Source organism: Oreochromis aureus, linkage group 7, assembly GCF_013358895.1.
Source record: "Oreochromis aureus strain Israel breed Guangdong linkage group 7, ZZ_aureus, whole genome shotgun sequence".
NCBI lineage: Eukaryota > Metazoa > Chordata > Actinopteri > Cichliformes > Cichlidae > Oreochromis > Oreochromis aureus.
In genome coordinates, this window is record NC_052948.1 from 43,305,957 (window position 1) to 43,320,911 (window position 14,955).

The 14,955-nt window shown below is 42.1% G+C and overlaps 3 protein-coding genes across 3 annotated transcripts; 1 reads left to right on the top strand and 2 right to left on the bottom strand.

Moving 5' to 3' along the window:
* The first annotated feature begins 728 nt into the window (after positions 1-728).
* On the top strand, positions 729-3,126 carry LOC120441348 (iron-sulfur cluster assembly scaffold protein IscU-like). The gene is made up of 5 exons (XM_039615952.1): positions 729-881; positions 1,894-2,007; positions 2,158-2,268; positions 2,374-2,452; positions 2,551-3,126. Exons 1-5 carry the CDS (start codon positions 780-782, stop codon positions 2,640-2,642), a joined length of 498 nt encoding a protein of 165 aa, XP_039471886.1. The 5' UTR covers positions 729-779; the 3' UTR covers positions 2,643-3,126.
* Positions 3,127-3,839: 713 nt separating this feature from the next.
* tmem119b (transmembrane protein 119b) lies at positions 3,840-7,283 on the bottom strand. The gene is made up of 2 exons (XM_031742581.2): positions 7,128-7,283; positions 3,840-5,137 (listed from the first exon to the last, which is right to left on the bottom strand). The coding sequence occupies exon 2, from the start codon at positions 5,122-5,124 to the stop codon at positions 4,282-4,284; it is 843 nt and encodes a 280-aa protein (XP_031598441.1). The 5' UTR covers positions 5,125-5,137; positions 7,128-7,283; the 3' UTR covers positions 3,840-4,281.
* Positions 7,284-9,058: 1,775 nt separating this feature from the next.
* Positions 9,059-12,560, bottom strand: LOC116322540 (flocculation protein FLO11). Its single transcript, XM_031742636.2, has 4 exons — positions 12,487-12,560; positions 12,232-12,373; positions 11,862-11,973; positions 9,059-11,431 (listed from the first exon to the last, which is right to left on the bottom strand). Exon 4 carries the CDS (start codon positions 11,411-11,413, stop codon positions 10,130-10,132), a length of 1,284 nt encoding a protein of 427 aa, XP_031598496.1. The 5' UTR covers positions 11,414-11,431; positions 11,862-11,973; positions 12,232-12,373; positions 12,487-12,560; the 3' UTR covers positions 9,059-10,129.
* Positions 12,561-14,955: the final 2,395 nt, after the last annotated feature.

A 14,955-nucleotide genomic window follows, 5' to 3' on the forward strand; every position in this document is an offset into this window, starting at 1 on the left:
AGTGGTCTTGGACTTTTGATCGGGACTCTATGATTATGGAGCTGCCAGGCAGGAGCAAAAAAGGAAGACCACAGAGGAAATTCATGGCTGTAGTGAAGGAAGACATGCAGAGGACTGTGCAACAGAAGAGGATGATAGAGATAGGGTGAAACGCAGGAAGATGATCTGTTGTGGCAACCCGTCATGGGAACAGCAGCAAGAAGAAAAACCAACAAATAAGTTGCTTTTGACTCTGTTGTTGAGAACATAAAGGTTTCCTCTAAATACTAGTGCAATGCAAATATAAGTGTCGATCTGATACCAAGTAAATTAAGTATGTAACACAATTCAGCATTATTTGAATTCCTGCTAATCAGCAAAACTAATAGCCAAGATGGCTGATAACAATTTATTTTTATAATTAGTTAGTGTCAAAGTGACTGGATGAGTTTGAGCAGTGATTGCGCAGGCATGTTTCCTTTTTGATGAACACGACTAACATACTTAACCTTAGAGGACAGAAATAGATAAAGTATCTACTAAATAGTTGATACAGACGTAAAGTAAAGAGAGATAACTTGACCAATTAAAACACAAAGAAAAAAGTAAAAATAATAAAAATAAAATAAAATATAAAAAATGAAATTCTGATTGTATTAACAATTAACAAAAGAGCGTTTTTTGTAAATTACATAAACCGGACATGCGCAGATGTGATTATTGTAGCTCCTCCCCCTGTCAGTGACGTGTGTTCCGCTCTCTTCAGCTGCGAGCTTTCACAACTGCGACATTGGGTCAACATGGCGGGCACCGTGGCGAACAAGTGTTTCAGTCCTCTGGCTTTCCTCACCAGGAGGCTCTCCGCTCCCGAGTTCATCACTCAGTGTTGCTACCACAAGAAGGTAAAGGGTCCAGTCTGTAGCTTCACTTTAACGGGGAGCTCGGCTAACAGCGTCGCAGCTGCTTGTTGGTTCATGTTTACTCCTACTAGAAAGCATCCTGGAGTATATCAGCTAACGGATCTACTAAACACGGGCAACCACGACTCTGTAAGAGTGGTCATTCTGTTCGGGCATTCTGTTGACAACCATAGGACGGTGGCTTATATTTAGCTGGCTGCACAAATGCTTCAAGTTACATCAGCCTGCCTTTACGTTGGTTATCTCAAACCCTTACCTCCATGATGCTAGCCCGTTAAAATGAACAAATGTTTTGTTTCATTGTAGATATTTAGCTTACTTAAGGCTGGAATAGAGTCACTAATCTGCAACCAGCTGTCCACTGCCACAGTTTTAACCATATCCGATTAATGCGCTTTGAAGGGTGGCAGTATGGTGTGCTAGAGTCAGGTAAATGTTACGTGATACCTGTGAAGGCATATTGATGCAACAGGAGGTTAAGCGGGTCATGGCAGCCATAACTGTGATGTATTTATGTTTAGCTGGATGTTTTTTGGGTTGATTGTGGGGTGTTGAGGTTTAGACATTATATGCCTTTTATTAAAATTATTTCTTGGATAAGAGGTAATGTTTTGGCCATTAGCTGAGGAGGCTGGCTTTAATCCTTTAATTTCTGATGAAAAATGCAAAAGGTTTTGCGATGCTCGGCCACTTCACAATGTCTTGGTCAGAATGACTCAGCAAGAAATAGAGTAGGAGGGCTGAATGACAGAGTTTGCACTGTGTAGACCATGAAATCCAGTCCTAATCTGCTCATGTCAGTGTCAGTTATGCAAGGGAGGAAAGTTGTAGTTGTGTAACAAGGATGCCAAGACTTGTACACATTCTTTTTTTACCATTGTATCTGAATGTAGATGGCATTTCCTTCCTGTAAATATGGGATTGTTGAATTCTGACAGCAACAGGAAGAGTGCATTTGGCCTTATGCTCCTTTTTCCCTCTCTGTTGTCTGAAGGTGGTGGATCATTATGAGAACCCCAGAAATGTGGGCTCGCTGGACAAAAACTCCAAGAATGTTGGAACTGGTTTGGTGGGTGCCCCGGCTTGTGGGGATGTAATGAAGCTTCAGGTATGTTTGTTACAAAGTGTGTGTGAATTAAAGGCTTTTATTTTTGTTAGTTTAGTAGGGATTAAATTTTAAGAATGGGAGAGATTAAGTTTGTTTTTTTTTCTTGCTCATTTTTTTGGTCACATGAATAACAGTCAAAACTTTTCTCAGATTGAGGTGGATGACCAGGGGAAGATCGTAAATGCCAGGTTCAAAACTTTTGGCTGTGGTTCTGCCATCGCCTCAAGCTCTCTGGCCACCGAGTGGGTGAAAGGCAAATCTGTGAGTGAACATATTACAGACCTGCGTCTCAGCTCCATGTTTAATCTATTAAATATTTAGCGTATTCTGCTCCGCTCATGGCTGTGTGTGGGCTTTTATTTTCAGGTGGACGAAGCTTTGAAGATAAAGAACACCGACATCGCTAAGGAGCTCAGTCTTCCTCCTGTTAAGCTTCACTGCTCCAGTAAGTTTTCTTTTAATACGTCAAGGCTCTTCTTTTCCTTTTTTCCAAACTTCTCTGCACACATGTGCATATTTAACTTCCAATTATTTCCTGTCCAGTGCTTGCCGAAGATGCCATCAAGGCAGCCCTTGCTGACTATCGTCTCAAGCAACAAGATGACCAGCAGGAGGCAGTCAGGGCCAGCAATTAAATGGAGCGCTCACGCTTTGTGCTGGGCCCGGTTTGGCTCCCTGCTGCCAAGAAGAGAAATAGTCCAGCGTCAACACCTCACTTTCCTGCAGCAATGATGACGAATCCACCATCTTTCAACCCTGTGTAGCAGTGTTACACCAGGCTGTTTGTATTAGTCTGCGATCCTCTAACCGTGTATACTGTATCTTTTAGCCTGTCACATAAACGCACAATATAAGCACTGTTTTGGGTTGTTGGTACAGAGATGAGCCTTATTTTGGAAATTGCTTTGTGCAGGTGGAGTGTTTTTTATTTTGAAAGGTGTGATGGAGGTATGGATGAAAGCTAAAAGCTGTTTATACCGTCTGCACTCTAAACGCACTGACCTGTTGAGATTAAGCAAAGTGGCTTGAACCAAAAAAAGGGGGTCCAGTAGTTTTAAATGTAACTTATATTTACAAATGCTTCTTTAAAAGTCTGTAATAAAATTATCCCTAATCGTACTTTTGGAATCCTGTTTATTATTTAAACATTATTTGACCTTCCATCTACAGAAAAATACAGGCGTAACTAATGAGATAAGTCTTAATTCACTTTAAATGAGTCGTCCTTGTGATCCATTTGAGTAAGCTGCATATAGACACACAGCCTGCAAATACACCCGTGCACTTCCTGCTGCAATAACACACCTGAAAAAGCTCTGCAGCTGAGATCCGCTGCAGCCAAAATACACCAGATTGTGGTTTTATATACTTGACAAATCCTGACACTGCTTCGCCTTATCTCAGTGTCTCAGCTTCTCTCTCCCTCACACCCACTTTCTGTTTCTCCTACTTACGTGCACACAATTTTGAAAAGCGCTCTTGCAGAACACAGCAACGTTCAACATCATCTGTACGTTCTACCTTTTTTTGGGCTGTTACACTAAGAGCCTGCATGCCGCCTGCATGCCGTCTGCTTGCCGTTTTGATTAAATTGGAGGCTGTATGGAATCCTAAGCGTGCACCCTAAAAAGAGAAAAATTAAATAACTCCACAATTTTACTCTTGGAGTCTGCTGGAGTAGCTTTGCATGACTTGCAGGTCAAAAATCAACATACTGGGTTGTGTTTTTTTTAAGAGCATTGCCTCAATGCATCTACTTCCTGAAACAAGCTATTATCAGGAATATCTACCTTGGTGATGTCACAGAGTGCTGATCCTTTGTTTCACAGCCATTACTTGTATATACGCTGAACTTTTTATTTGAAACTTGGGACATGTTTAATATAAAAGTCCACCCTACTGTAGCAGTATATATATATGACAGAAAACGAGGAAAAACATAACAGGTCCATATTAAAAGTTCAAAAATGGAACCGAGTCCCAGTTTCCATTTTTGTTTTTTTTGTTTTTTGTATAAAAGCGCAGAGTAATTGGGACCACACTGCCTACTGTTAACACCAGTGGCCCATATGTAGAGATGTTTAAATTCAAAAACAGGAACACAAAAAACACTAACACTATTTGTGTACTGTGAAGCTTGTACAAAGGTGCATTAAGAGAGTGTATCATGTATCATCTGCAACTCTGCCTGCTGTATTTTTAGTAACTTCTCTGCATTTTTTCAAATGAAATCCTGCAGAAATCTTTGAAGGTTTTCTGCACAAATCTGATTTCTTAGAAGGCAGTTTTCTCTCCTGCGATGAGCTGAAGTGTAGCAGAGTCATTGTGAATGTGCAGAGAGGAGGGCCGCAGACTCCTGCCTGTCGAAGGCTCTTGTGAATCAACTTCCTCTGACCCAGGCAGCTCAGGAGGACTCTGCTCTGAGCTGCCCTCTGTGGTGGTGGCCTCACTGTCGGAAAGCTCGCTTGGCTCCTTTTCCTCTGGGAGACTTGGGAGCTGATGGTCTAGGATGCTGCCATCTGCTTTTGAGCTGTCCTCGGGACTGTGGTCTGCTACTTGCTGACTGGGATCGCTTCTCTCTGCAGCATCAACAGATTTATTTGGAGTGCGCAGGCTCTTGGCAGCCCTCATAATGTCAGCCTGGAGCTGCTTGTGAGAGTCCACTGGCTCACTTTCCTGCCCCGGGGAAGCTTTTTCTTGAACTTCGTTAAAGGGTTTGGCACCTCCACTTTTGTCCCTGTCATCCACATACATTTTTGGGGGGAAGGAGGAAGGATAGTAAGCATTGACTTTGCGTCTGTGGCTCATGAAAACTGCCCCACAGATGATAAGGAAGATGAGAAGGATGAGACTGGCTGCAACGAGGATGAGGAGCATGTTCTCATTAAGAAAGTTCACAAGCTGATTCAGAAAGTCAGTTTCCTCGTGGGCTGTGTTGGCAGGTGCGGTCTGGTACTCCGTGGAGACATTGGTAATAGGCAGATAGAAATTGAAGTTGTTGTAGTCTTCCTCATCTATACTTCCCTCCAGAGTATCGGAGTAAGGCAGAGGTGTGGACAGCCTGATGCAAAGCACCACGCACAGACCAATGTGATGAAGGGCCATCAGGAGCGGCATTTCCCCTCGGGATCTGTAAATAACACTTAACGTCAGTGAGACACGTGAAGAGAATTTGTGCTTTGTGTGTATTTGGGTAACATCTTTTTTTTTCGGAAAAGTAAAATATCTGCTCATTTAGTGCTGCTCTTGAGACATTCAGCCTGCTTTACAACAAAAACAAAGATAGAAACCAAGATGAATGACTGAAATTCCACAGTTTACAAAGTACGAGAAGATTACCTTTTATTAGTTATATTTGTCTATCTTGACGTTCACTTAGTTGCACTGTTTTAAATATCGTTAGTAAAAGTTACAGTAAAAAAGTCTCCCAGCTCTGGGTTAGTTGAAATTGCCCTTTGAAAGAAATACATGTAAACTGCATGATACCTCCAATATTAAGCACTATAGGCCTTATACGCTTATTGCCACTTTATTAGGCACACACTTTCAACTGCTTGTCAATGCAAATTTCTAATCAGTCAGTCACATGGTAGCAACTTAGTGCGTTGATCTGTTACAGTTAAAACTGAGCATCAGAATAAAAAAGAAAAGTGATTTAAGAGACTTTGCTCTTTGTGTCCTAAAGGGCTGGTCTGAGTATTTCAGAAACTGGTGATCTTCTCTAGAGTTTACAGAGAGCGGTCCGATAAAGAGAAACTATCCAGTGAGCAGCAGTTCTCTGGGTGAAAATACCTTGTCAATCCCAGAAGTCAAAGGAGAATGGCCAGACTGCTTTGAACAGATAAGATGGCAACAATAAACTAAAAAACCACAACCAAGGTATGCAGAAGCAGACTGGCTACAGCAGCAGAAGATGACACCAGACAAGAAGACAAGCGTGGAAAAACATTGTTTAGTCTGATGAAATCCAGGTGCTAAGGTCAGAATTTAGCATAAACTACATGAAAGCATGGATCCATCCTGCCTTGCATCAATGGCTTAGGCTGACGGCTTCTTGGCACACTTTGGACCTAATAGTTCCAACTGAGAATCGTTTAAATCCAACAGCCTACCTGACTCTTTTCTTCTGATTATCGCCATCCCTTTTGTGACCACAGTATGCCCACATGCTTCCAGGAGGATAACGCACAGCTCAGATCATCTCAAATTGGTTTCTTAAACATGAGATTGAGTTCACTGTACTCAAATACCCTCCACAGTCACCAGATCTTGATCTCGATGGAACGGAAGATTCACATCACGGATGAGACACAGCTGCAGCAACTGTGTGCTGTCATGGTAATATGGACTAAAATCTCTGAGGAATGTTCCCAGCACCTTTTTGAATCTCTGCCATGAAAACCCTGAAGTGCATCCAACCCAGTACTAGCAATGTGTATCTAAAGAAGTGACCACTGAATTATATCTAAAGCAAATTAACCAAATCTCTGCAAATTAAATATTTTTACTACACCTTTTTACATATTAGAATAAATTATATTGAGTGTATCATTAACCTGAGAGGTGTTGATTTAGCAGGAAAACTTCCTGCTCAAATATAACCAAAAGTATCTTACATGGCTTGCTACAACAAGAAGTATAGGGGAGAATATGTGTGTTTGCAACTTGATTAATTCAACCGTTTTTTATAAACTTTGATCACGCTAAGCTACGTGCTCAGTCTGTCTCCCAAATCTTTCTGCGCCATCTGTGTGCAAGCTGCGAGACATGAAAGTCTGGGAAACGGGTTCTGATGTTGTTGTTTTTTCCTTTTTTTTCCAAATCAATCACCCTGCTCACCCTGGACCTAATATACACTGACACAGTAACATGCACAGAAGGAGGTCACAAGCACACACAAGTCTTCACTCAGCAGATTTAACAAGTGCGACTATTTTATTTGCAAACGTTATGTCTAAAACTTTTAATGTCTAAGTCTGAACCTTGTCTCTACTTTTTCATTATCATGTTCCTAATTCCTGAGTTTGGATCCTTCTATCATGATGCTGTCAAACAAGATGTCAAGATGCTGTAATTGAATTTTAAGGACAAAACCTTATGAAATGACACATTTGACTCACCATCCACTGCAGAAGAAGAGCTGTCTGCTGAAATGCCCTCAGAATGAGGAGGATGAGACTGGAAAAAAGTGAACTTAGCACAGCAAAGAGCGGCGAATGCTCGGTGAAGCACGCCCCCTCCCCAAGTTTCAGGTTTCAGTGTGGAGGTTTGTCTGGGTATTTAAAAAAAAATGCACTTTACCATGAGGAGAAATCCCTCCTTCTGCCTCTCCACTGTTCTCCTCCCCCTCCAGTTTCCCCGAGAGTGTCTGAGCTCTCCGGCCTGCACACAGATTGTTCTTGTTATGTGGGAGTTTATAATGTGCTGTGGGGGCAGGGGCCTCTTCTCCACTCTGCTGTTTGGCACAGTGGATGTGGAAAGCCAATTCCACAAAAAAAAAATTAATTCTCAAGAGCTATAAAAGCATCACAAATAAATATACCCTCTAAAAATAAAACAGAGCCTCTGATTGACAGCCTTTTACCCCCTTAGTCCCTCTCACTGATGAATAACAGCAAACCTCTGGGGCTAAAAAAAGAGTCAGAGAGCAGCTTGTATGAGTGATCTGCCAATGCAGGAAAAGGTTAATGGTTCCCGTGTGGACAGCAAGGAGAAGGGGGAAGGTAAAGGCCACACGCTGGAGACTGTTAGAAACAATGTGGAGCATTTTATCCAGAGACGAGCAATTAAAGTGTGTGTGTGTGTGTGTGTGTGTGTGTGTGTGTGTGTGTGTGTGTGTGTGTGTGTGAGAGAGAGACCACTTAAGGGAGAAAGTGTGACTTTGTGTGAGTGATTGCATTTTTCTTGCATGTCTGTTTTGCTTTTGATCGCTCACGACAAACGTAGCTTTATATGGTCATGAGAGCGTGTGATGGGTTCCTGCATCCTCCAGGTTTACATTTGCCTCAGCTCTGTTGATAGTCACCGATGTCTGTAAACGTCGGGGGGAAATTTTAAAAAGAGAGAGAAAAAAATGTTGTCTCATGGCCCTAATAAGTATTCAGAGAATTGTTTTCTCTTCTCAGGAAAGGAAGTGAGATTGAGATCCAGTCAGGAGTGGAAAAAAAGCCTTTTTTTGTGAGGGCTTTCATAAACGAGGGCACTGACGGAGATCACAGAAAGTTTATTTCTATTATGACTGTTTATAAATTTACAGACAGGTTGTTTTTATTAAAAAGGCCACTTTTAATGTTGAAAATATTCATAACATTAAGCACAATATGGATTGCAAGGCATAATCGTTTTGAAGAAATCTTTCAGATAAGTTCCCCAAACTTGGTTGTCACGAGAGAACCACAGAATATGTTTAACTTCTACACTGAGAAGTGATCAGTTCTAAGTTTGCAGAAATGTTTTATTCTTTTATTCATTATGACTCTTAACCTGAAAAGTTACTAAAATGTTAAAGTTAACAAAGACATTTATTTAATAAATTATCAGAAAGTGGATTTCTTCACACACACCTAAACAACATGAAATTAGTTTTGTGCATTGTGATGACCCTCAGGTCGGTTTGTCTTTATAGGTCATGTAACACTCAGGTGGACCGAAGGTGGCCTAGTCGGGTGATTGTCATTCATCAGAGGTACAGTCGGGTGTTCGGATTAGACGCCATTTTTTTACAGGCTTGCAGGGAGTCCATACAGGAGAGGAGAGGAGAGGAGAGACAAAGAGTCACCAGGACATCTCCTTATATGCCACAATGAGCCCCCGATGAATGACAACCCTACAACTAAGCCTTGTTAGCTCCATGCCAGGGTCACATGACCTACCAAGACAAACTGACAGGAGGGTCATCACAGCAAAAAGCGTTCAGCCATCTATGTATCTGTTCATCTTTTGGTGTGAATTGCACAGAATTGGTGATATCCATCCATCCATCCACCCATCCATCCATCCACCCACCCATCCATCCATCCATCCATCCATCCATCCATCCATCCACCCATCCATCCATCCATCCATCCATCCATCCACCCATCCATCCATCCATCCATCCATCCATCCATCTCTTGTTTTTTCTCTTATCTCACTTTTTTATTTAATATAATGGTGCTAGATATTAAAATTATTGTGCTCAAAGCTTCAAAAACTGCCTTTGAAACCTCCCTGGCTCTTATCAGTCATCACGATCCACTTATGGAAAATAAATCCAACATAATGAGCAGTTTTGTGTAGTTACATTTTCTTTTTTCCAAACTGCACCAGCCAATTGCATCTCTTTGCAGAAGGAAGCGTGCCACTGCACATTGACGTTGTGACAGGATGTAAACACGGATTGTTTCCCCCTTAGCTGAGGTGTGATATTGACTTTTGACTGGCTGATGCAGTTCAGTCGAAAGGACATAGTTCCTGCATAAAACTGCTCACAACACCATTTGAGGATGCTTTCTTGAAAAAAGACATTTGCAATGAGTAGCTTTGGTCAGAAAAAGAAAAACAGAAGTCAGTTGTAACCTGGTTCTGGTATATTCAAGACAAGGAAGGCAACTCTACAGTAAATATCTCCAAACACTGGCACATCAGGCCAGTCTAGGTGGACAAACAACATGCAAAGTTGACTTGAGGCTGAACTGTCCCTTTAAGCGTTCAGCCACCTGGATAGTTCTTGTAAACTGAACAGTGTCTGAACAGAGCAATAATATCCCTTTGCACAGCAAGCCTTCCTGTCCCCTGTCATAAAGTGAAATACCAGCAGGGCTCAGCTCCGGATGTAAAAAAACAAAAAACAAACTTTGATCACTCTTCATCCTGTGGCGGCTAAAGTCATGCAAAAAGCACTGACCTTGGCCCAAAATACAGAGTTCACTACTAGACCTTGTCAAATACCACATGCAGTTACAGGCACTTGCACATGAAACCGTGAATGTTTGTCTGTTTGTGGTTTCTCTCTTCCTCCACTGAAATAGGGCAGGTACTGAAGCAAAACCACTAATATCAAAGGGGAAGCAGGAGTTTATTCAAATAGCAGCTATTTCCACGCTGACTGATAGCAAAAAGATGAAAGCATAGTAAAATCCATCTACACGTAGCGGTCATTTTCTGGAAGGAAGCTGCTGAGAGTGAGGTTATCTCCCACCTCGTCGTCGCTGTCTTCAGCCCTTGGGATCACCAGGACTCCATTGGGCACTGGATTGTGCTGTCTCGTATAGTTGTAACTCCTCTCGGGCAGCAGAGCAGAAATGCACATCATTTCCGTTTCCTTTTGAGGTTTGCGCTTGTGCTTCCTCGACGACAGTTTGGCGCAGAGGACAATGGTAGAAAAGATAAAGATTGTACACACCAAAGCCAGGCAGGCGATGACAATGAGGCACTGCTTCACCACGTTCTGGGTCAAGCAGGGTTGAACCTCGGTGCTGGGGGTTGTTTTTGAGACTTCACCGTGTGGCGATTTAGTAGCTGATGCTGACTTAGTTATTGGACGTGGTAACACCGTGGGCCTGCGGGGGACAGGGATTATTGGAGTGGTGGAGTTGGGAGATTCAGTTGACGTAGAGGTAGCGTTTGACTGTGTGGAGATAGAACTCGAAGCAGAAACGGACTGAGTTGCAGATGAAATCTCAGGGCTGGTCTTCAGTGTCTTGGCTGTTGTGGGGGGCAAAGAGGTGGACACCTGTGGCACACGTGTTGTCTCCGAGATCGACTCTGCCGTTGATGGGCTTGCAGTAGAAACTGAAAGGCTGCTGAGGTTCTGAGTGCCTGGAGCTGCAGTAGATTTCTCAGAAGAGAAAGTGGATGACGACACTGATGTCATTTCAGACTCAGGGATGGATGTGGGCTGTGGAGAAGACACAGCTGCTGTTGATGAGAATGTTGCAGGAGCAGTGGTGTCTGTAGGCGCTGTGGTTGACTGTGGATGGGACCCGTCCTCTGCATGTGTTGTTGTTTCTTTCATGGTCACTTGGTGGGAGGGTTGAGTGTCAATCAAAGCTGTGGAGGTATGAAGTAACTGCGGAGCGGAGTTGCTTGTGGCTGCTGCTGCAGGGCTTGTAGGAACCAAAGGGACTGCACTGTCACTGGAGCTGTTAGTTTTGTTACTGATAGCTGCCGTGCTAGTTTCCACTGTGGTTAGCACTGTGCTATGTGCTGCTGCAGAAACGGTAGTAGCTGCAGGTCTGTGAGTTGTTCCCCACACTGCAGGGTGTGAATCTGTTTTATTGTGAAACGCAAGTGCAGTTGTCAGCTGGGCGCTTGTCTTGTTGGGCTCAACAGTGTAGGGAGAACCACTGGTTTCTGGGATGGAAGCAGCCACGATGAATATTCCCCATAAAAAGGCTGGAAATGTCTTCATGCTGAGGAGTGTCATAGCTGCGTTAAACTAAATCTGAAATTGCAGAACGAGTTCAAAGTTAAAAAACACCAAAAAAAAGATACATGGAAAAAAGATACATGGGAGGAAAAATCATTGTGTCAAGTGTACCAGTTACATCGTGTGATGAGGCAATCATGTGTCTGTCACCACACCCTTTGCTTTACGTTCACACCAAAACTCAAAAGTATAGCACTGAATATTAAATGTGAAACCTTTTAAGCAGACGGGCAGGGAATTCACATTTTGTGTTTTCAGTCAGAGAAAATTTTAATCTTTAAAAACACACACACAAAAACCCCCAAACAAAATGTAAAATATGTAGAGAGAAATAAAATAAATTGGACTCCTGTGCCAGAACTTATCTGGCACCATCAAACATAACGAGATAAGCAGTAGGTCCTTAAATCAGAAAAGTTTAACCACAGCAGTGGACGTGTCTTACCTCTCTACAGGTGGAACAGAGCACGGGTGAGGACGAAGAGTGATAAAAGTTCAGCTCATTTCAACCACTCTCAGAGGACAGTCTCGCAGTACTGACTTGTCGACTGTAGGTGCTTGACAGAAAGAAGAGAATAAAAGAAAACAGGAAATGTTCACACTTTTTTTTTTTGAAAACCCAACACGGCGCTACGTAATGTTTTCAGATACAGACAGTTCCTTTTGAAGCACACGGCTTAAGCTTGCATCAGCCAGGAGGCAAACCGTTTCACAACCTTGTTTAGTTTTTATCATTTTCAGAAAAAAATAACATTTGAAGACATAACCAAGTCCTGTCAGCTATAATCAGGTATGTAGCAGAAGATCTGTCTTACCTTTCTGATGGAAAGCTCAGGATTGATCAGTTGTTGCTCTTTGGCCAGTCTGATTACTACTTCATCTAACGTAACAGGAAGTACTCAGTTCTGCAAACTGCTCAGATGCTTCCCGCATGTCACCCTATGGTCACATTTCTGTCTAAGATTTAAAGCTACATGTCATGCGCAGATCGTGGTTAACCACAGCGACAGGACACACAGTTACATATAAACGTATAAACGATGGATGGATCATGTGTGATAGACGGATACCTGATTTCTTGTCTTATGAATTGAAAGCGTGCCACCTTGTAACAGTCACCTCACAAGAAGCTTGGACACCCACATTTGCATGCTGGGGAAACTGAAATGCTCATCTTCTGTGGAAATGATAACTGTCACTTCCTGTACTGGTGAGTCACACTGAGATGTGGCTAAAAAAAAAAAGCAAAACGCAAGCTTTAAAAAACAGTGACACAAAAATGAGTTTTTCCTTTGTTTTGTTGCCAAGAAGTGAACAAAACAAACACACACACACACACACACAAAGCAAAACTACCAAATGGAAAAACTGAAAACACAAATCTATGCAGATCATGCAATGAAGGTCTTTATCTAAAAAACTGAGCAGTTAGATGATTACATGTGGCTTAAAATAATCCATCAATATTGGCTAAACCTCACTGTGAATATTTACAGTCTGTCTTCTATTATTGTATAGTGGATATTTATAGTTAGGTGCCAGTGCTGTCAGATATTGTTAACCTGCTTTAGACGAGAAAATTCACTGAGTAAAACTGTAACTGCGTACAGGCTTTTTTCTTGTTGGATTTTTGAAGAAATATGAAGAATAAAGAATACGATTGTGCAGCTGTACCCCTTCTTCTACATCAGACTCCAAATTGTCCAATCATGGCCACACACTGTACTTATATAGTGCCTTTTCTACTTAATACAAACATGTCTAATTGCTGAGGAAACTTCGACATGCACACTAGGGAAGCCTTCTGATCAGCTGCTCCAACGCCTGAGCGGCAGCTGTCTGAAGTACAAGTGTAGCCGCATGCTTTGAACCAGTGCTTTATTTTATTTATTAATTTTTTGCTGGAGCCAAAACTGATCATATCAGGAGTGTTTAAAGAAAAAAGAAAATCCTGGAAATCAGTCCATAAAAACTAAAAACCTAGTTTTTTATTTGGCTGATGCCTCCTTCATAGTCACCTCTGGACCATTTTAAGTGTGTATACCATTTTTGCTTTCTATGCAGATGTTATGGGCCTCTTCTACCCGTGCCTCTTCACAATGGTAAGCCTCCAGCTTCACTAACAAGAAGTGGCCAAAGCCACAGAGAGGCAGATTTAGAAAGTAGGTTTAAGGTGGTTTTGTTGTGGATGAAAAAAACTTCACTTCCTGGGCACAATGGTGGGCTGGACTGCACAACAACTCAGGCTGTTTCCTTCTGAATGTCCTGCCCCTCACTCAGGCTGCACTGACAGCCGCACTCCAGTGTTCACCATATTCACAGTGCATGACCCTGTTAATTGTATTAAAAGATGATGAGTACGCTCTTGACCTTACTCCTTCTTCCTGGAAATGCTGGACTCTTCAAAGTTAGTGTGTGTGAATGGGTGGATGACTGGATGTGTAAAGCGCTATATAAATACAGGCCATTTACCATTTACATTTGGAGAAACTGGGGTCAGTTTGAAATGAATAAGTTTGTTGTCTGCACAAGTTTGAAGCAGTCTAGAGAAATGACCTTCAAATTGAAATCAGTTAAGGTTTGTGATTTGTATGGGATTTATTCTCATTTCCAGAACTTTTTAATCACGACACACCTCATATTTAGACATAGGGTGGATGCTAAATAAAGCAAGCACCATCCAAAAGCTCAATTAATTAACAATTAATTAACTCAAAGTAATAGACTAATTAACCACAAGAATTTCACTCACAGTCTAAACCACACAGCAGGCCATAATATTACGACTATAACTCCAATAAAGGCACCAGCAGCACAGTCAGAGGTCCAGTTCAGTGACTCACAGACAGCTATGTCTGCGGTTTTACATGCAAACCTGTGAGGAATGACTCACTTTTGAAGTGAGCCACAAATGGCCATTAAAGAAACTGCGGATCACCGCCAAAGTCACAATTCATGCTTGTGTGTCCATGTGCATAGATATTTGGCCATGCAGAGTGAAGGACTCCAGGTATACAACATACAAAGATGTGCAAAAACCCAACATTAAGTAGCTCACAGTGGCTTATTGTGGATGATGTTGTGCACAGAGCTAATGCTGAATGGTTGGAAATTGGAGTTAACCACTGAGGAGAGGTGCAAAAGACATTTTTTAAAAAATTATGAAAAGACCATACAGGGCCTGCAGTGGACACATTCAGTAATTTTTAACACTCAGTTTCACTTGAGCTCTTTGCATGTTTGAACTTCAGTCGTCTGATTGACGGACCAACAACAGCACAAACAAAAATAGCTCACAGTCCAGTTGGTCCACCTCACTTGTTTTGCCCCCTGCTGACAGTAAACATGTTGACAATGGTCCACAGAGCTGCGTGTTGGCTCTGTGGACAAGGGTTAAGGTATTTAAAGTCAACACCACAGCAAAACCAAATTCTTGTTAATTTCCCCTTTTAAAAAATCACGTTAGCTCAGCTTAGCATAGGTTAGTCCTCCACCTCTCCCCTGTGGAGGCTCTGTGCTCTGGCCCCATAGTTTGAGAA

Excerpts from the sequence above, each read along its gene's own strand:
- tmem119b (XM_031742581.2), bottom strand. The coding sequence starts at position 5,124 with ATGCCGCTCCTGATGGCCCTTCATCACATTGGTCTGTGCGTGGTGCTT.
- LOC116322540 (XM_031742636.2), bottom strand. The coding sequence starts at position 11,413 with ATGACACTCCTCAGCATGAAGACATTTCCAGCCTTTTTATGGGGAATA.
- LOC120441348 (XM_039615952.1), top strand. The coding sequence starts at position 780 with ATGGCGGGCACCGTGGCGAACAAGTGTTTCAGTCCTCTGGCTTTCCTC. Across the intron at positions 2,008-2,157 it reads GGGATGTAATGAAGCTTCAG|ATTGAGGTGGATGACCAGGG; the intron begins GTATGTTTGTTA and ends AACTTTTCTCAG. Across the intron at positions 2,269-2,373 it reads AGTGGGTGAAAGGCAAATCT|GTGGACGAAGCTTTGAAGAT; the intron begins GTGAGTGAACAT and ends TTTTATTTTCAG.